At 47.9% G+C, this 22,647-nt stretch overlaps 1 protein-coding gene across 1 annotated transcript in view; it reads left to right on the forward strand.

Annotated features, from left to right (window-relative positions):
• Positions 1-22,647, forward strand: part of LOC144792178 (tenascin-X-like) — a 567,777-nt gene that overhangs the window by 147,455 nt on the left and 397,675 nt on the right. Inside the window, exon 5 of the mRNA XM_078667078.1 lies at positions 13,245-13,499. Coding sequence (XP_078523204.1) covers positions 13,245-13,499 — 255 coding nt within the window. The remainder of the gene's footprint in view (positions 1-13,244; positions 13,500-22,647) is intronic.

The following is a 22,647-nucleotide window of genomic DNA, read 5'->3' on the forward strand; positions in this document are numbered from 1 at the left end:
CCGAAATTGCGACATCTGGCCCTAAGCGTACAACCGACCATGTTTGTGCAGCATCATGAGGATTTAGGTCTTTTTTGAGAAAGAGGTGTTAGGTGTCTGTCTAACAGAGAACTTGTTGTTAACAGCCTTTGCAAGATGTGTTCTCCTACAGTTTAAGGTATTTATGCCAATTGAATCCTTCAAAGCAAAAGGTACCACTGAAGGCCATCAACCATTAGCAAAGGAAGAAGGGCTATTTGAATATTTGGTAGGCATATATATTTCACATTGATGCAGTCCATTTACACTGCTTGTGTACAGGAACATGCTAGAGTTCCACCCATGCAAAAGATGGGTATCAGGCACATATGGCCGGGATGCCCGCCACCCCCTCCCAACACACATCCCCAAGGATGGGAAGTCGGACAATCGTTGAACTTTTGGAAGACGGGAGGGAGTCACCCTCCCGGCCGTATTTATTAAAATATGAAACAAAATTTAAAACATTAAATTAAAAGTTTCATCATTATGCATTATGTACAATTTGACATTTATTACATTTCGATGCAGTCATGTACTTTTGGCTAACATCCTGAAAATGCATACACTCTAATTCAAATTGTACATCCTAGCATTAAGGGCCAACGGCAAGGTCTTAACCGGTGTCAGATCCCTACTACCAAACTCCCGCCCTCACCGTGTGAGCGGCGCATGCGCAGAGGGCTCTACCCTCATTGCCAACTGTAACTTCCCTTGTCGTGGTGGGGGCCCCCTTTCTACTCGACGCCATCTTAAGGGTCGTCCGAGTTCCCGTATGAGGTCTCTGTAGGAAGGACAGCGTGGACTCTCCCCCCCACCTCATACTCTCTATCCGCCGTCGCGGATATCCGGCCCCCGGGAAATTAGTCAGGAGGGGCATTTAACCGCCTCCCCCCCTGGGAGGGGCCCATGGCCATCTCCCCCTAGGCGCCCCATCCTTAGTGGGTGCCGCCTCCCCGTGGAAGGGGCCAATGGCCGTCTTCCCCCGGGCGCTCCCATCCATTGTGGGTGGCGCCCCACTCTAGGGACCTTTAAATTCCTGCTCACCGATCATGACCTTACCGCCCGACAAATAAATACGACAGGTGTTTATCTACTAAAAAGAAAAAATTCCACATCATCTTACTGCTATTACTGATCATTCCTGCAAGAAGAAATTTCTCCAATGCAAACCATATCTACATTCTCAACATTCCTTTATTCACTCTACCAAGGAAAAGGAATGGCCTATACTTTCATCACTCAGAAAACTTTATTTTCTCCAAACATTGCTATCAGGGGCTGGTGGGTGGGTCAAAATTGCTGCTTGTTCCGTCGAGGGCTCACGAGCAACGAGTGGGTGCAGCCTTCCGATCCGAGGAACAAGAGGACGATCTTCTGGGTTCCCGCTCCTTTGTCCTTCTGTGGGAGGGCGTGTACCCGTCCCTGATACGCCTACTGGGCGTGGTCTTCCTTCGAGGTGTCTAGGACAACCCCTCTCGGGCGGGGGAAGGCGCGCTCCGGCTACGCCGCTTTGGGCATACCAGCCGGGCCACGCCCACCCCGCCCAAAATGGCTTCCCGGGAGGTTCGGGCCCCCATCCATACGTTCGGGGGGACCGAGCGGTCGCCCCTTTCCATATGGCCGGGATGCCCGCCACCCCCTCCCAACACACATCCCCAAGGATGGGAAGTCGGACAATCGTTGAACTTTTGGAAGACGGGAGGGAGTCACCCTCCCGGCCGTATTTATTAAAATATGAAACAAAATTTAAAACATTAAATTAAAAGTTTCATCATTATGCATTATGTACAATTTGACATTTATTACATTTCGATGCAGTCATGTACTTTTGGCTAACATCCTGAAAATGCATACACTCTAATTCAAATTGTACATCCTAGCATTAAGGGCCAACGGCAAGGTCTTAACCGGTGTCAGATCCCTACTACCAAACTCCCGCCCTCACCGTGTGAGCGGCGCATGCGCAGAGGGCTCTACCCTCATTGCCAACTGTAACTTCCCTTGTCGTGGTGGGGGCCCCCTTTCTACTCGACGCCATCTTAAGGGTCGTCCGAGTTCCCGTATGAGGTCTCTGTAGGAAGGACAGCGTGGACTCTCCCCCCCACCTCATACTCTCTATCCGCCGTCGCGGATATCCGGCCCCCGGGAAATTAGTCAGGAGGGGCATTTAACCGCCTCCCCCCCTGGGAGGGGCCCATGGCCATCTCCCCCTAGGCGCCCCATCCTTAGTGAGTGCCGCCTCCCCGTGGAAGGGGCCAATGGCCATCTTCCCCCGGGCGCTCCCATCCATTGTGGGTGGCGCCCCACTCTAGGGACCTTTAAATTCCTGCTCACCGATCATGACCTTACCGCCACAGACCGGATAGTTGACCGACTATCCGGTCCCCCCAACTCCTCCTATAGGTCATACTTCCTCAAACCTCTCAGCCATGCAACCAAATCTCCTATTAGTAAATCATTCCCCTCCCTGGACAGGTGAACCCCATCGTACTGATACATATGGTCACCCCGTATACACCCATGAGGAATGACATGCAACTGTGCAGAACGGAACAGTCTATTAATCTTATTATTGACCCGTTTAACTGAATGGTTCAGAGCTGACACCGAAAGGCCCCCTTGCCACCTCTTTCTAGGAATCATGTGGGACCAGGCAATCGTGCACCCCGGGACTCTTTTAGCCAACCAGCTAACAGCCGACAAGATACGTTCAAGTAACACTCGTCTGCCCAGTGTCACCAAATCGTTGCCACCCAGGTGTACTATGACTACAGATGGCGGTGACCTATGCCGCCCTAAAAGTCCCTCGAAAAATGACTCAAATTGGTCAAAAACGAGCCCACCTTTCCCATGGAAAGCCACTCTGAACCCGTATTCCCCAGGTGCGTGAATCGCGTCACCTTCCTTGAATACGTCACCGGCGCGCCTCACGTATGAGTGACCCACGACCCATACCATCCTCTCCCCAGTCGGTGATCTCTGACCGCTGGTCTCTCGATGTAGGGTCGACCTCCAATTCCGCCCTGCATGGCAGGCCCGCGAAACTGCAAAGTAAACAAAAGACAGAAAACGTGAGTGCATGTCAATTGATCACTTACAACATGTGCAATCGCACATACCTCTTGAAGCAATTCGAGGACCAACGGCCTAATTGTTTCACTTCCTCGGCACTCTGACCCCTGGCTGTAGCCTCAGTAGCAGCCCCTATCCTAAAGGAGTGGGTCCCAAAATCGCACAGGTCCATGCCCGCGTCAGCGATTGCCAGTGCCAGCACCCTCTGAAACTGAAATCTCGTCAGTGGGGTGCCATCCTTGTGTCGGAGCAAGCTCCCCCCCCAGTCGGCCACTCTTAGCGCCAAATAGTCTTCCACACACTTCAACGGGCAGACGGGGGACCCACGCATGCGCTGCACGACCACACTATCTCCCATAGCCCCCTGGTCGGTCTTGGACCTGGCTATCATGATTACCATCGAATCACCCCTTATCTGGACGTGATCCCTGCACAAACCTCCCTCCATCTCTCTCTTGTTCCTTGCGACAAGCTCGCTCACCCTCATTGCCCCGTGGAATGCCAATGTGAACGCTGCCCGGAACAGAACTGCTTCATAATGGGAGGAACACGTCTCGTCCAGCTTTGCTAAAAGCAGAGACAGTCTGTCTAAGCCAATCGGGTGCCTCGTATCTCTCTTGCAACCCTCAAGGCGCTGCCAGCCGCGAAGGGCTTTCCTCACCAAAAAAGAACCTGTAGGGTCTTTTATGCCGTGTACCTGGGCCATGAAAGAAATGGCCGCCCTATGCCTACCGGCCGTTGCCACTGATCGGCCCTCCCTGTGTAGTGCAACCAGGTACCCCAGGAAGGATTCCTCCTGACCCCAATGCAGACTCCCCACAGGACCCAAATACGTGCAATAGGAACGAAACGCTCCTTCGTATGCTTTCCTCGTCCTGGGGGCTAGACTCGCTGCCACGAGGTCTTGTAATCCGAAGCACCGATTAGCCACATTGCTTCTGGGAATGGTGCTGCCTCTAGGTCTGCTGTGGGCAGATAACCCCTGAATGCCTGCATATGTGAACGAGAGAGTGCATCAGCCGCATGATTCAGTACACCTGGCACATGTTTCGCCCTGAACAGTACATTCAATCTCATGCACAGCAGCACAATCTCTTTCAACAATCTCAAATTCATTTTGCAGCGTGCTGCCTGTTGGTTAATGCAATCTACGACAGTCATATTGTCGGACCAAAACACCACTGAGCGGCCCCTGAAATTGTCAGCCCATGTCATAAGAGCAACCCAGATGGGAAATAACTCCAGGAACCCAATGTTACCTGTGAGGCCGTCGGAGTGCCACCATGTTGGCCATGTTTGTGCCGACCATCGATCACCTAAGATGGCGCCAAAACCCACGCTCCCTGCCGAGTCGGTCCATAGACCTAATTCATCCGATGACTCTGGCGGGGAGCTCCAAACGACTCGACCGTTGAAGTCCGCCAGAAATGCCAACCAAATACGCATATCCTGGCGAACCTCTCCAGACAGTCTCGTACGGTGGTGAGCCTCTTTGAGACCACCCATAGCCTGCGCGATAGAGCGCGAAAACGGGCGGGCCATAGGAATCACCCTCAAGGCAAAATTAAGCTGACCCACTGTTCGTTGTAACTGGTGCAGGGTCACTTTCTCCCCACCCAGGCATTGCATCAAGGAAGCCCGGAACTTGGTCACTTTGTCTACTGGTAGTCGGAAACACCCCTCCACAGAATCGAGCTCAATACCCAGAAACTCCAGTGAAGTAGATGGTCCGACCGTCTTACCTGGTGCCAATGGGACACCGAATTCATTCATGAGGATGCAGAAATCATACAGTGCCTGTGCGCAATTCATATCATCGGCTGCCCCCAAAAACAGAAAATCATCCAGATAATGCATAACATGTCTATGCCCTGTGGCCTCTGTAAATGCCCATTCCAAAAAACAGCTAAACATCTCAAAATATGCACATGAAATGGAACAACCCATGGGCATGCATTTATCCATGTAATAATTTCCTTGAAATGCAAAACCTAGCAGGCGCTGATCCTGCGGGTGCACCGGAAGCAACCGGAATGCTGATTCGATATCACATTTCGCCATCAGCGCCCCAGGGCCTAGGTGGTTCAATATGGCCACGGCATCGTCGAACGATGCGTATCGTACCGAACAAACTTCTGGGTCTATGGCATCATTCACCGAGGAACCCCTAGGAGCAGAAAGGTTATGTATGAGTCTAAACTCCCCCGGATCTTTCTTCGGGACAACCCCTAACGGGGAACATATGAAATCGGCAACCGGTGGGCAGGAAAAGGGGCCAGCCACTCGTCCTAAACTGACTTCCTTTGCTATTTTCTTTTCTGCCACGCTTGGGTTGTGCCGTACCGATAACTGGTTTCTACAAAAAGAATTCCCCCGAACTTCCCCCACCGGGATGTGGAAGCCATGTAGGAATCCCTTCCTCAACATCCCAGCGGACACATGATCAGGGTATTTGTCTAACCACGGAATCATAACCATGAGATCAACGGGTGTAGGCAATCGGTTACAAAGGTCCACCTTACTCCTGCTTAGGTCCTCCTTTTCCACCCGTCCCACCATTCTTTGATCTACATGCACTTTCCGGGTGTGAGGAATTCCCACAGCCGGCACACACATGCTTAAACTTGCATGTCCCCTGCGGTCTGTTACAATTGCCTCGATTGAAGCCCCAACAGACCCCCCCGTGTCCGCCCTTCCCGCCAACTCTAGGCTGATAGCCCCCACCTGTGCCTGCTCGAAAGGGCACCCCGGGCTTTTGGCGGACAACTCCGGACCCGCTCCCGCCTGGCGAGGACGTACCTGTCGCCCCTGCAGGAGTTGCTTGTGCCATGACACCGAGTCCAAACAATCCCAAGACAGAGAAGCATCATATTCCTTTGCTTTACAGAACTTCATGTCATAACCTTTCCATTCTTCCCCCTCATACATTGAATAAAAATCCATAATGCGATTCTGGTAGCAAACCAACTCAGTCATAACATCAGGTTTACGTTCCCCCATAACTGCGGTAAATATAGAGAAGGCCTTAACCCAGTTCGTCACTGTCTCTTCCACCCTGAACTCGGCCATCTTGGCGCGCCATACACTAGGGTGCCACAAATCTTTCTGCGTTTTAGCATACTCCATCTCACGATGGTCCGTTAACAATGAAAACATGTTAACATACTTGTCTCCCCATATTAACTCTTTCGTGGCCAAGGGAACGTGCTGTGCAACTTTTTCCCGCCTTGAGGGTATCGAGCCCTCCCCCGCCATTGGCAATGCGAGCTTACCCGGATCGGCTATTGTTGCCGCCACCTTCTCTTGACCAGCTGCTGGTACTCCTGGCGCCACCTGTGGGGGAACAAGAGGAACACTCGCTTTCGCGACATCTCTCGATTGCCGCAACTGCTTCATTAACACTCTGGCCTCTTCGGCCGGATCTCCCGGGGTCGCTGTGCCCCCCACCTTTGTTTTAAGCCATGCGGTCAACTGAGCGGCCAATTCTGGGGGCATTTAATCATCCTCGGTCGAGGTGATCACCACTGGGATAGGCTGGCCTAAAACTGGTTCCTGAACCGGATTACCAGCCGGTACTAGAGGAACAATGGGCGGCACCACTGGTGCCGGGACCCCCCCCCCCGAGACTGCCCTTTCTTTGACCCGCTTCCCTCTTAACCCGGGAACCACTCCCGGCAAGGCCGGGCCTATTACCTTTTTCGGCTGACCTGGGTCGTTCATTGTAGCCAATTGCTTCTTTACCTCCGCCAAACCTCTACCGAGCGATTGGACTTGACCGAGCTTTCGGTCCATACACGCCATCCGGTTCGACAACAGGCGTAACATCTTCTCCATCTCGGAACCCTTTCCTGCTTGCTTGCTAGGCATGGTTGCGAGTCCTCCGCCTTTGGTCGATCCACGAGGTCCTGAAATCCGTGTCGAAACTGAAAGATAAAAACAGGATTATCAACGTTCTCAAAATTGCTGCTTGTTCCGTCGAGGGCTCACGAGCAACGAGTGGGTGCAGCCTTCCGATCCGAGGAACAAGAGGACGATCTTCTGGGTTCCCGCTCCTTTATCCTTCTGTGGGAGGGCATGTACCCGTCCCTGATACGCCTACTGGGCGTGGTCTTCCTTCGAGGTGTCTAGGACAACCCCTCTCGGGCGGGGGAAGGCGCGCTCCGGCTACGCCGCTTTGGGCATACCAGCCGGGCCACGCCCACCCCGCCCAAAATGGCTTCCCGGGAGGTTCGGGCCCCCATCCATACGTTCGGGGGGACCGAGCGGTCGCCCCTTTCCATTTTGCTGCCTCTTTCTTCTAATTTAAGTATTCTCCAGTAAGTATCTTTCCCGCTCCCGAAAATGTAAGATGATGATGCTATCCATGCATTTAAACCTTTTAATATGCATCACAGGTCGCCAGGGCAGTTCACTCCTTGGTTCACCTAAATACATGCCATCATTATGATTTCTACCTAATCCACATTTGTAACTACTGGAATACATCCTACATCTTGTCATAAATATTCTTTTATCTGTATGAACAGACAGCTTAGCTTTTCGCTCCCCTCTTCAAATTGTTCCTCCTAATTTCATCATCGAACAGAGCCCCGGGGGCAAGGCCACCTGTGGGAGCAGCAGTTTGATCTACCCCCTTCCTTCCCATGCTTCACCGTGGACTCTGGGCTGAAAATCAAGAACCACTCCATGGAGCAGACATTGTTAACACGTGTGTCACATGTAGGGAGTGGAGAAAGGGCAGTGAAACCAGGGCAAGGGGTGTGCAGCAACTGGAGTTGGTTATGTAGGATAATCTTCAAACTCCAGGCAGGAGAGAGGTGGAAGGGAATCCAACCCTCATAAGCCCTGAGGTCCCTCTGACTGAGGAACCATCAAGAGGCTATAGAGTTCTCTGTTATAGCAGGTAAGTAACAGTATTGCAGTACAGAAGTGCAAGAGAAAGTTAATTGCAAGGTCAACGTTTATTATGAGGTCTGTTGTTGGGCACATGAAGCCTTGTGGTTTCATCCAGACCAGAGGACAAGCACTACAGCTTTCAGTCTTTCCATGTCTGTTTGTTGCTCATTAGCTCCTTTCAGAGTTTTCTGGAGTTGTTTTGGTGGAGCCAGCCTACTGTGCATTATAAATAATACCGTGCTCCAAACTAAGGTTGAACATCAGTAGATATCCCCTCTAGCATTTGCAGGTTGTCATTACAATGTTTGCATCCAAGCATAACTTCACACTCTACCCCCTGAGCTGAGCAGCACTGATTGCTCAAGTGGTGGCCTACTGGTGACAAAACAATGGACGGACTGTTCAACTTACTCTAGCACCTATCAAAGTATCCAATGTAGCACTATCTTCACATACAAATAATGGTGTTCCATTCTACAGTATTGCAATCTCAAATAGCATGTTATCTCAAATGTCCCCTATATATCCTAAAATGCAGCATGAAACACTGATCTTTACTTGGAATCTCTGGTTGTCACCGTTGATTTCCCCCTTCCGTCCTTTGCATGCCCCTTCTGCTTGAAAGAATCTTCCTCTCAGTCACATCTATGTTTGCCTTAATTTCTAATAATGTATTTCAGCAAAGTGCGAATAACTCATTTTAAAGATCACAACCTCTCCTTTGTTGGTAAATGGAAACCAAATACTACCAAATCTCTGCTAGCTAATCTATGAACTCCACCAAACACAGCGACTCGCTCATCCCTCAAACACAGGGACTCGCTCATCCCTCAAACACAGCGACTCGCTCATCCCTCAAACACAGGGACTCGCTCATCCCTCAAACACAGCGACTCGCTCATCCCTCAAACACAGGGACTCGCTCATCCCTCAAACACAGCGACTCGCTCATCCCTCAAACACAGGGACTCGCTCATCCCTCAAACACAGCGACTCGCTCATCCCTCAAACACAGCGACTAACTCATCGCTCAAACACAGGGATTCACTCATCCTTCAAACACAGCGACTCGCTCATCCCTCAAACACAGGGACTCGCTCATCCCTCAAACACAGGGACTCGCTCATCCCTCAAACACAGGGACTCGCTCATCCCTCAAACACAGGGACTGGTTCATCCCTCAAACACAGGGACTCGCTCATCCCTCAAACAAAGCGACTCGCTCATCCCTAAAACACAGGGACTCGCTCATCCCTCAAACACAGGGACTCGCTCATCCCTCAAACACAGGGACTCGCTCATCCCTCAAACACAGCGACTCGCTCATCCCTCAAACACAGGGACTCGCTCATCCCTCAAACACAGGGACTCGCTCATCCCTCAAACACAGCGACTCGCTCATCCCTCAAACATAGGGACTCGCTCATCCCTCAAACACAGTGACTCGCTCATCCCTCAAACACAGCGACTCGCTCATCCCTCACACACAGGAACTCGCTCATCCCTCAAACACAGGGACTCGCTCATCCCTCAAACACAGGGACTCCGTCATCCCTCAAACACAGGGACTCGCTCATCCCTCAAACACAGCAACTCGCTCATCCCTCAAACACAGGGACTCGCTCATCCCTCAAACACAGCGACTCGCTCATCCCTCAAACACAGGGACTCGCTCATCCCTCAAACACAGTGACTCGCTCATCCCTTAAACACAGGGACTCACTCATCCTTCAAACACAGCGACTCGCTCATCCCTCAAACACAGGGACTCGCTCATCCCTCAAACACAGGGACTCGCTCATCCCTCAAACACAGGGACTCGCTCATCCCTCAAACACAGGGACTCGTTCATCCCTCAAACACAGGGACTCGCTCATCCCTCAAACAAAGCGATTCACTCATCCCTAAAACACAGGGACTCGCTCATCCCTCAAACACAGGGACTCGCTCATCCCTCAAACACAGGGACTCGCTCATCCCTCAAACACAGCGACTCGCTCATCCCTCAAACACAGGGACTCGCTCATCCCTCAAACACAGGGACTCGCTCATCCCTCAAACACAGCGACTCGTTCATCCCTCAAACACAGAGACTCGCTCATCCCTCAAACAGAGGGACTCGCTCATCCCTCAAACACAGGGACTCGCTCATCCCTCAAACACAGGGATTCACTCATCCCTCAAACACAGCGACTCGCTCATCCCTCAAACACAGAGACTCGCTCATCCCTCAAACAGAGGGACTCGCTCATCCCTCAAACACAGGGACTCGCTCATCCCTCAAACACAGGGACTCGCTCATCCCTCAAACACAGGGACTCGCTCATCCCTCAAACACAGGGACACGCTCATCCCTCAAACACAGGGACTCGCTCATCCCTCAAACACAGGGACTCGCTCATTCCTCAAACACAGGAACTCGCTCATCCCTCAAACACAGCGACTTGCTCATCCCTCAAACACAGGGACTCGCTCATCCCTCAAACACAGGGACTCGCTCATCCCTCAAACACAGGGACTCGCTCATCCCTCAAACACAGCGACTCGCTCATCCCTCAAACACAGCGACTCGCTCATCCCTCAAACACAGGGACTCGCTCCTCCCTCAAACACAGGGACTCGCTCATCCCTCAAACACAGGGACTCGCTCATCCCTCAAACACAGGGACTCGCTCATCCCTCAAACACAGCGACTAACTCATCCCTCAAACACAGCGACTCGCTCATCCCTCAAACACAGGGACTCGCTCCTCCCTCAAACACAGGGACTCGCTCATCCCTCAAACACAGGGACTCGCTCATCCCTCAAAAACAGCGACTAACTCATCGCTCAAACACAGGGACTCACTCATCCTTCAAACACAGCGACTCGCTCATCCCTCAAACACAGGGACTCGCTCATCCCTCAAACACAGGGACTCGCTCATTCCTCAAACACAGGGACTCGCTCATCCCTCAAACACAGGGACTCGCTCATCCCTCTTCCCAACTTTAGCGAGCCATTCTCCTCAATTGCGGCAGTCTCAGAGCCTCTACTTGGTTATTCAGCTCCATCCTTGAGTTCTGGTTAAACTGCGGCTAGCCACAGTAATTCCTCGTCAAGAGAGTTAAGCTTTGAACATCATTGTTAATGCATATGGTTATATTTTTTGTGCCTAAAGTGTCACCGTTTATTTTGTATCCCTCATATTTTTAAGCAGTCGTTCAGAGATGGTTCTCTATTTTTGTTACAATGTCTTCCTGCTGTGAGGATATATGTTCAGGTGCTAGTTTAATACGAACAAACATCCGCCATCAAGGTGTAAAGTTAGATTTTTCTGGACAGCCCATGTTTGAATTCATACAAACCCTAACCTGCTGCAACATTTGTGTAGAGGCACAATCTTCGAAATTTTCTAATTCCATCTATTTCAATCGAAATATCATTAATAGTGATAGTTTTACCAGCAAAAGGTTTTTGCAAGATATATGTTTTATAATAGAAGATTATTTTTGAACCTTTAGTACCTTAGGAACGGTAGCTTTACAATGTGTTTATCAGCAACAAGAGTATAACTTTTTATATGTTAAATTCAGGAATGTGGATTAAAATTGTGCAGTTTGTATACCTTCATTCATTTGAATCTTGAAATGTGTAACCATTTAGTTTAGTTAATCCAGATGAGTCCTCAAACACATTTTAAGTAGAAGGTTACCCAACATATGGTTGCGAGTGTGCCCACATATCTGTGTAAACATTAACTTTTCAACTGACAACACATTCATCTGCTGTTGTAGATTCTTAAAACAACTGTTTACTTTTAGAATTTCTGGTCCTGATTTTGAAAAAGAAAATTGTCGCAAACTTTTATTAAAAAATCAGTAAAAACACAGATTCAGAATACTTAAAATTTCAACTTACCAAAAAAAGTAATGGTGGGCAGAGCTGGCGTAGTGACTCAACACGTAGCTCTACGGAGTTTGAAAAAAAAATCAGTGGAGCTCCGCTTCTCTCAGCTCCGCTCCATTCCCCCTCCTAAACCCTCCCAAATTCTTTAAAAATAATAAAAGAAGGCACTTACCTGCGTGTCTGCCGCTTCCCCTGCATGGCCGCTTTCCTTCCTGCACCTCGCGTCCTTCTTCATTGAAAATAACACTAGGTTGTTACCTCTGGAAATAACATAAAAGTAACAAAAAACAGTGCATAGTGCTGCTTTGCATTACTTAGCTCCATGGGGCATAACGAGTGGAGCATGGGCGTTCCCATGCAACCACCCAAGGTTTTTCTCACTAAACCCAAATTACTCAATAAAGTAGGTTGGGGCTGATTCACAGAACTAACTTAAGACAAAATCCTAAACTTACTACTTTTGGTATTCACCGAAGTTAGGATTTTATCTTAAGACAGACTTAAGACAGACGTAAGACAGACTCCTAACTTAAGTCTGTCTTAAGTCTGTCTTAAGTCTGTCTTGAGTCTGTCTTAAGACAAAATCCTAACTTCTGTGAATACCAAAAGTAGTAAGTTTAGGATTTTGTCTTAAGTTAGTTCTGTGAATCGGGCCCATAGTGTTTAGTATTAGAAAATGGTGCCATTTTAAAGTAGGCTCAAGGAAGGAGAAATGCTTTCATTTCTCCTTCCTTTTCCAACATTTGCACTCTACAGCTCTAGAGCTGCACTCTACAGCACACATACAGAGTGCAAAAAGGCTTTATGTTAGTCTAAGCATACTATTTTGTAAACCAATGCAAGACTTATGGAGACACCCTTGCACCTATGCTACTAAGAAGTGAGGAGAGTGGTTTAATTTAGTAAATTGGGCGCTCTCCTCCTCTCTCCTTTTAACGCAAGCAGCATGTGCGGCTGCTGCATTACGCTGCGTGAAGTTTGTTGCGGTGCAAGTTGCATTACAATTGAGAGGGTGAGGCCTACTTCTGTTGGCTGTCTTACTGCTCACTTCATGAAGGACAAGTATGAAAGAGGATTGAAAAAGAACCTCTTTGAATTGCAAAAAGGTGTCTTATTATTGTTTACCTTCTTTTATAGTGTGCACCAATACGATTGTGAGGAATCGTGACAATTTATAGAAACCCAATAACCAACTACAAGCACAAATACTCTATGAGAAAGTCCTATCTAAAGCAATGTTTCAGTGAACATGATGAGCACTCTGTGCCCCTTTCATAATTTCAATGGTATTTCTGCTAGAAAACAAAATGCAATGCAATTTTATGTAACTCCTTTCACAGTAATTGACTTTGTGTCTTTATTTCAGAAAACCATCAAATTTTAAATCTCAACATCATAGAGGTTTCCATTGATTCCATTTCACTGAGCTGGGTACCAGGGGTTAACGGAATAAGCTCCTATTTGGTGAAAATGTCAGGAAATCCTTCCTCAAATGTGACCACGCTTGCTGAATTTGTGACTATCAGAAATTTGATACCTGGGAATTACTACACTTTCATTATCTCACCTGTGTTTGGAAATGGTGATTTGGGAAATGAGTATGTAATATCCGAATATACAGGTGAGTATTTTCCATATAAAAGTGAAATCATATGCAAATACAGATGCAATATCAATCTTGCAAAGCTTTATAAACTAGATAATGTTAATAACTCACAAAACAGCAACAGAGAGATATATATTCTAAATTCAACAAGCAGAGACAACACCATTGCCTTGATTACGAGTTCCATGATGCAATGTAATGTAAATGCGATTTGTAAAGCGCAACTAATGCCCGAAGACGTCTTGGTCTTGATAAGTATGCCTTTATTATTTCTGCCTTAAAGAGAGTTGTGACTTTTGGAGTTCAACTAACTGTGGTATTTATTTTGAAAATATGTTGTAGCAGAAACTTTCAAGAGAATAAAAATTGGATTCCGAACCAAGTTCCCAATTTAGGTTAGATTGTACTCAAAAAGCTGCAGTGAGAAATGCAGTCTGGCATTTGCTTCTATGTAACTTCACTGTTTTAAATATTCACACACAGTTCCCAGAAAGCTCTGGGTGATCCATGCCAATTGGAAATGTAAATGACTGCTCAATTGCATAATAGTTCAGGAAGAAAACTTTTTCTATGTTTGCAAAAGTGTCTTGGGTGGCATCCCAGGCCATTGGTACTTTGCACAAAATGCCACCTCAGTTTCACCCAAGCCCTGCACAACTCATTCTTGATGCTGCTCCAATGGGAAACATCCAGCCATGATCTGCCAGCCAGGTCCTCCCTGAGGCAGGACACCAGCAACCCCAGACCACTTTCACCCTGATTGGAGCTCGTCAGTTGGGGTAACGGGTAACGGGTTTTTAGGAACCCGCTGGTGTCAGGGGATAACACCCGAAGACCTCTGAGTTCTCCCTTGTTCCGGACCACAGAAACACGGAGTCTTCTAGTCGCAGTCAAAGATCAAGTTTTATTGGTAGCTACCAAGTAACACGTGTCCCAGAAGTACACCACACGGAGAGTAGGTTCTTGGGAGACTGTTTGTTTTTACAGAACCAGCCTTCTCCTTATATACAAGATATATGGCTTCAAGCAAGAATTCTTGAGTTTATGGTATGGCAATATACATATTTCTACAATAATACAAAGAGCGAAGTCATGTAAGCAAGCCCATATTTTAGATGTCCAGTTCGTTGTTAGATTACCCAGTTAGGCCTGGAACTCCCATCAGATATCGATGAAACCTCAATAAAGAAAGGTGTAACCCAGTCATAAACCTGGCCATAAACAAGGAACGTGGACAGGTGCATGTTTGCAGAAAGCATGGTCTGTATGTAGTGAATGGTTCGTGGAATGTTATGCGTAAATGCTATCGCATTCGGCCACTGGGCGAGGAGCTGCCTAAACAGGTTTGGCCGAAGACAGTGGAGTCAGTTGGGACAGGTCAGGGGAAAGTCACGAAAGGTGGACGTGTCTATTTGGATCAAGCTCGACCTTTAATTGACTTATCATGAGGGCAAGATGCAAGATGGATTCCGTTCACAAAATGGAGTTTAAGGGATGGGACGGAAACTGTGATTTAGGGGTGTTGGCAACCCTCGATTGTAACGCAAATACATAGGAATGATGTCCTAATCATTATCGGTTCGTAGACACAAAAATCGTCTCGGTACGTTGAGGTTTCGTGACACGGGTATTGGACCTCGATATCGGGAGAACAACGGGGTCCGGATTTTGAGAACCACAGACCCTCCTTTTGCCCTCATATAAGGCAATAACTCATGCTAATCTGAGTCCAAATCGGTATGAAGAAATTCGTGGAGATGTTGCTGTAGCATCATTCTGTTACTCAGCTCGTCCTGCGACACAGGCTTCCGTACACACGAGGTAGCACAGAGGCCACATAGTGCAGGAGCACACTGTATACACAAGCAAAACATGAACAGAAGTGCCAAGATCATCCCAATGAAAATCAAAGTTTTCCATCCCCAGGCAGTGATCAGTTCCCAGAACCACCCCAGCAGGGACCAATCCCCTTTCTCAATGTGAAGGGAACCAGATATTTCGTGCAGTTTGGAGATGGCCTGGTATACTGTCGGTGTGTTATCAGGGATGAATATGCAGCAACTGGATTGGATGACTCTACACACACCACCACGATCGGCGAGTATGATGTCTAAGGCAATTCGGTTCTGAAGGGTCATAAGTCGATCCGACTGAAGCTCTGTTGTCAAATTGCCAAGGGCTCCGGCCGTAGTAATCACGGCGGATTCAACTATCCGTGCTAGCTGGCGAATATTCCTGCTGTTCACCATAGGCCCCCAAAATGGCAGAAAACCCTTTGCGAAGTCAGCGAATTCCTGACCCGCGGTGTCGTCTTTACTCACGACACCTCTAGCGGTCCTTGTCCGATGGTAATCTGCTCGGGCCGTGTAGGTAGGAGGCAGCAGAAATGAAATAAAACATGTACCTGAGAAATCAGGGGGCAACCACGTGTAGGCTTGGTCGTGGCAAACGAAATACGTGCCTTTGGCTGCCAAGAGTATAGGGGAAGTTCGGGAAGTAAATACATATGTTTCCGTGCAAATGCTCTTTCCTAACTGTGCTGTGGGGTTCCTACCAATACCCTGTAAGCATAAGTGACCTCGGTGGGGAACTATCCAAACTGGGCGAGATTTCTGTGCTGCCTGGCTCTTGACCAGGTAAACCCCATGTTTAGTCACGTTCCGACGGGTGTAGGGACTCAGTTCATCTTTGGGCATTGTCAGATATGTGTCGATATCCCTACTCATGTTCCTTATCCCTGCAATTAGTGCCTTGTTACTGGAATCGCTCGCAGCGGAACGGGTCGGGTATGGTTCTAGGGCGAATAAGAACATGGTCTGGAAAGCCCACAGAGAACCATAGTAGCTGAATGGCAAAATGAAGTATGGGATCCCCTTATCGGTTGTGTGTGGCATAAGTCCGCATATCCAACAGTTTGACGTGTTCATTATGGACTGGTGTTGGTGTAGAAGCTGGATGAAAGAGTTGTTTACAAATTCGAGTCTTCGGGCAGACTCGTGTTCAGGTAAAGGGTGAAAGTAGTGTGGAGAAATAGTGGGAGGAGGTGGTGGCTGGGTGTCATTCGAAAAGGTAACTTTAAAAACGAATAGTGTATAACTAGTAAAAAACACAAGTATGCTACATAACATTAAAACACATAGTATCAGGAATCTTCTTCTGGACAGTATCGTGCATAACTGTTTTCTGAAGTTCGTGAGCCTGACAGGTCTCTCTACCCTTGGAAACTCCATCCTCTAGTTGCTGCCCGCGGTGGTTGATTGATTCTCCCAGGGAGCGCGCTCTGCTCAGTCCGGGGTAACTCCCGTGGACCAATCAGAACCGTGGACCTAGAACTTCCCAGTTGCACTCCCCAGACTTCAACCGCGACCCTAGCAGCAGAACCGGATGGCGGTTCGAAAAATCAAAAATGAGCTAGTTCCCTTGGGACGAGAGAGCTAAAAATCCAAAAATAGTTCTTAGGGGAAAAAGGAAATTACATTAGATCAAACTTTTATTAGTTCTTTTGTCTAGACCGCAGGTTGTATCGTCGTTTCCCAGGTACGGTGTGATCTTCAAACAGCGTTTCAGGTTCAGTAGTGTCCAATTGCATAGATGGTGACACAAGTCCTTGCAAAATATGATCACTCTCCTTTTCGGTACTAGTTTCTTTCAAACGGGCATCGCTGAAAGGGATGAAGCGAGGTACGGATTCTGTCTCAGAGTCGGCAAGTCCTTTGTTGACCCACCGGTCGTATGGAAGGGGTAGAGGGACCCGTTTGCAGTGGGTCCCATGTACCCAGTTCTTCTTGCCTTCCACTCGCACAGCAGATCTTGTTGAAAGTAGTACTAGGTGCGGTCCGGTCCACCTCGGTTGTCCGTTGTTGGTGCGCTGAAAATTCCGCAACAAAACCCACGAACCGGGTTCGATGAGGTGACCTGGATCGTCAGAGGCTGGTGGAGAAGAACTGTGAACCTGTTGGTGTAAAACACGCAATTTAGTTGTCAATTCGCACAAATAGTCAAGCAGTACGGGGTGTTCTATCTCGCTTAGTTTCTTGGGTCTTGGCATGCCCCAGACGTTGGCTGGGCGGCCAAACACAATCTCATGGGGGCTAAGTCCTAACCTGGAGTGGACAGTCGTCCTGGTTGACAAAAGTGCTAGAGGCAGGGCGTCAGGCCATTTAAGACCTGTACTGGCTTGGATCTTGGCTAGTTTGAGTTTTAGAGTGCCATTGTAGCACTCTACTAATCCAGCTGATTGGGGGTGATTTGCAGAGTGGAATTTCTGGTGGATGCCTAAACACTCACACACTCTCTTCATCACGCATCCTACGAATTCACTTCCGTTATCACTCCAGACGATTCTAGGCATACCGAACCTAGGGAAGAACTCTTTGACAAGGGCTTTGGCAGTTGATAAGGCGGTGTTGTCCTTAAGGGGGTAAGCTTCCACCCACCTTGAAAAGGCGCAAACAACAACGAGAACGTATTTCAGATTGTTGCACCTCTCCATGTGGATGAAATCGAGCTGCAAAACCTCGAACGGGTACGTTGGAGGCGCAAAATGACCAGCTGGAGTTGGGGTTCCCCTACCGGGATTGTACTTCAAACATACCATACACTTTTCGACCACATTCTTTGCACATTTTGGGATATTGCTATTCTGCCATACTGGGGCCAATAGTTTACATATTCCTCTCGAACTGATGTGTGCCATTCCGTGAGCCATTGTTACTACTGCAAGTACGTATGCATTAGGTAATAACCATCGCTGGTGTTCCGATAATTCGACCCAACAATCATTCGCATCCAATCTACCTGTGCTTCCTCTCCATTCATTCATCTCGTTCTCAGTGGCCTCGGCTTGTATCGATTTTACGCTTTCAATGGTGTCCTCACACATTCCCACATCAGCAATCCATCTAGCGGGACCCATGACATACATCCGACTCATTGTGTTCCTTGCAGTTTCTTTCGCAACCTCATCTGCCAATGCATTCCCCCGGCCAACATCATCCTGAATCTTTTTGTGTGCACTGCATTTTATAATGGCGACTTGTAGGGGCAAGGTGAGTGACTCAAGGAGCTCATTGACTAGCTGGCCATGTTGTATCTTTGCACCATGGGACGTAAGGAACCCACGTTCACGCCATAATCTCCCAAAACTGTGAGCCACACCAAAGGCATATTGGCTGTCAGCGTACACATTCACTCGCTTTCCTTTCGCCAGCACACATGCTCTAGTAAGCGCTATCAACTCTGCAGCTTGTGCAGAACTGTGGAAAATGCGTGCAGTCTCTACAATGGTGTGTAACGTCGTTACGGCATATGCTGTAGTCGTATCACCATTCGGCAACTTGAAACATGAACCATCAACCCATAGAGTATCATTGCATTTGGGAAGGGGAGTGTCTTGTAAGTCTACTCTCCCTTTTGTCTCTTCCTCGGTCCTGAAACAGCAGTCATGTTTGTCAATCTTGTCTGTCTCTGTCGGGATGGGTAATAACGTAGCGGGGTTGAGTGTATCACACCTCTTTATATGGATGTGACTTGCTAGCAGGGTAAGTTCGTAACTGGATAGTCGAGCGCTAGTAAGGTGTTGTGTCTTTGTCCTATTTAGCAAAATGTCTACTGCATGCGGAACCATAACGATCAAAGTGTTATTCATGACTAATCCAGCAGACTGTCGAATGCAGACAGCTGCTGCGGCTGTTGCTCTTAGACAACTTGGCAGCGCCTTAGCCACTGGATCCAGAGTTGCCGAAAAATACGCGCATGGGCGCTGTTTGTCCCCAAAGAGTTGCATTAAGACTGATAATGCACAACCTTCTTTTTCGTGGACATACAATGTAAAAGGCTTACTGTAGTTGGGGTTTCCCAACACAGGAGCCGAACACAATGCATCGCGCAACTCGTGGAAACTCGTCTGACAATCTTCAGACCAAGGCATAGGATTAGGCGTGTCTTTGCGGAGTAGTGACAGTAAGGGTTTGGCTAGTAGTGAGAAATTCGGTATCCATTGTCTACAGTACGATGTAATGCCCAAAAAAGCTCGAACACCTCTCTGTGTCCTTGGGGCACTTAGTTCTGTGATTGCCTGTATTCTTTCTGGTGTCAGTCTCCTTCCCTCCTTCGATAAGATGTGACCTAGGTAGGTTACTTCTTGTCGACAAAATTGCAGTTTTGAAAGGGAGACTTTGTGCTTCATGTCACATAGGTGACGTAATAGCGACAACGTAGCTTCATTGCAAATCTCTTCAGTGTCTGCAGCGATCAGTAGATCGTCTACGTACTGAATCAATGTTGACCCATCTGGCAGTACAATTGTGTCTAGTTGTGTTTTCAGAGCCTGACTGAATATTGATGGGCTTTCGCAGTAGCCTTGAGGAGCGCATTTGAAGCGGAAGCTTCGTCCTCCTAAATTGAAGCCGAAAAGGTCTCTACTCTCTTCGGCGATCGGGACGCTGAAGAAAGCGTTCTTCAGGTCAATCACCGAGAACCAAGCTGCTGAAGCTGGAACCATTGTCAATAAAGCAGTAATGTCGGGGACGACTGGAAACTGCGGTATAACTACCTTATTTACTTCTCGGAGGTCAATCACAAACCTATACACAGGGGGCTGTGAAGGATCAGTACGTTTTAAGACCGGTAAAACTGGACTGTTACAAACGTTTCCTGTGGTTTCTTTGATAACATCTTTATCGATCAAATCATAAATGATCGTTAATAATGCCTTCTCGCATTCGTTAGATATTTTGTATTGGGGAATACGTGGCAATCTGACGTTGGCTTTCAAAGTTATGACATACGGTGCTATCTCTAAACGACCTACATCGTTGGAACCATTAGCCCACAGTATATCCGGAAGTGATGACAATTCGGTTGGGATACCTTCTTTTGACAAGTACATTGGAGAAATGACTTTTTTCCCTAAAGTAAGCTGTACTCCCGAGGGAGAACAGTACAAAGTCGCGTACAACCTCTTTAGCAAATCCAATCCTAACAAATTTTCACCGCAACCTGTTGTAAGAATGAGGGGTGCTTCTAATTCACAGGGGCCAACAGAAAGGGAAACAGGACTAGAGATCGGGTTTCTAACAGGGGCGCCAGAGAAGCCTACTGAGACATTCATTTCGCCAGACAAAGGTGCGCCAGGAAGTTTTGAGTGCATAATAGAACTTTTTGTAGCACCAGTATCCAGCAGAAATGGCTCTGACACTCCTGAGGTAATTACCTCGACATAAGGTCCATCCTGATCTACTGGAACTGAAACAACTCCCTCTCTTTGTCCATGGCTGTCCTAGCGATCGTTACCCTCATTGTCGCGTTCGGTGTAATAGTCGTCAGCATAGTACTGAGCTGACTTGGACGATGAATTACTCTGTTGATCAAAGCTATTCATGGATTTCTGAGGCGGAAAAGAAGTTATATTCTGAGTGAAATTTCCACGGCCTCTACCTCTAGAGGCATGCTGAACACCTCTTCCCCTTACACCTTGGGTACCGTTTAAACGTCGTGCAAGAGCCGGACAATTACCTTTAAAATGACCCTCTTCTTTGCAATACGCACATTGATTCGGGCCATACGTAGGACGCTGATGGGAAAGCTCGTTTCCTTGCGCGTCTCTAGAGTACTGCTGATTCTGTTGATAATTGGGCTGGCTAGCCATACGAGGCGGATAGGCCTGTTGGAGAAGAACTTTAGTTTTCAAATCTTTCGTCTTTTTGTCTGCCTTGTCTAACTCGTCTTTACGCCTATTTTCATAGTACTGGGCTGTTGCTTGAATCTGCGCTGACGTAGAGACAGCCCAAGCACTTTCTGAGTCTTTTAGTTTAGCACACAATTCAGGAAGCAAATTGTGTACAAACTTGTCTACAAACAGTCTTTGGCCACCCTCGGTAGCCATATCCTGACCACTATGGTCAGTGAAAGTTTCCTCAAATCTCGTGAAGAAGTCAGACACATTCTCGTCTTTCTTCTGCTTGCACGCGGATAGCTTGTCCCAGTTTACACGTACATCAGGCATAATTGTCTTCATGTACGCAATAATTCTACCAGGAAGTTCAGCTATTAACGGCTCAGGTTTGAAACCACCGATTTGTCTAGCATCTGTAGTCGCAATGTTCGCCCATGAGTCACCTAATTCTTGGTCATGATCCGTATGACGTATCTTACTCCATAAAGGATGTGGAACAACGTTCCCAAACAACATGTCTATATCCGCTAAATTCATTATACATGAGCTTGCAGTTTGGGACAACTCCTTATAATACCCAGTCGGGTTTTTACGGGGATCGGGTAGTGTCTGTTTGAGTGCTAAAACTTCGGATCTTTTCCAGGGGACATGTACCCATACACGCTGGAAATGAGGCAGAACCGGTGGAACTGCGTTTGCATCACCTTCCCTCCAAACCGGAGGAACCTCTCTCATGGGGTACTGTCTCGCTCTTTTCCTACTAGACGTACCACTGTCAGAGGATGACCCAGAATTACCACCCGTACTTCGATGTGATAATAATATCTCAACTGCTTTTTCAACATCGGGACCAACTATCATACCCTCCCCAAATTTAAATCGCACACTACACAACTCTTGCTGGTTGCTCTTCTGACCATTATCTTCCAAATCCTCACAGAGGAAAACACACATCTGCTCAAAGACATATCTTTGCGTTGGTTCATCCCATTGACGGAAGACGTTCATGACAGACTCTACATCACATCTCGCTGTATCCATAGCCCAATTTCGTGCTAACTTATTCAATGACTCCCTTTCCTGATAATCAGGCATTTGGCTTCGTAATTGTCTTCGTTCCGTGTTAGGGGTCATTTTAGGCGACCGAAAAAGTGGTGAAGGAAAGTTAGTAACAATGCTGGCCATTTTATGCCAGACGGAAGGTGAAAGTGGAGGAATAACTGGTAGTAGAACAGAGTCACGCAAAGCAGAAACAGAAATGTTCGTAGAACGAGTATCAGAGAGACTAGAAGGTGCGCTAGGCGAAATTTTAGAAGGAACGGTAGGAGAAGTAGACGTGATCGGTGAGCCTTGAGGAGGCTGTGCCAAAGAAACAGGAGCCAGCTGAAGAGTAGCCGGTGGGTGCGGTAAAGGAGCCTGTATTACAGCTACCAAAGGTGCAACTAAAGGTTGCGGAGGTGCTGTGGCATTTTGTGCATAGGGTGGCGG

Source organism: Lissotriton helveticus, chromosome 11 (assembly GCF_964261635.1).
Source record: "Lissotriton helveticus chromosome 11, aLisHel1.1, whole genome shotgun sequence".
In the NCBI taxonomy this organism is placed as follows: Eukaryota; Metazoa; Chordata; class Amphibia; order Caudata; family Salamandridae; genus Lissotriton; species Lissotriton helveticus.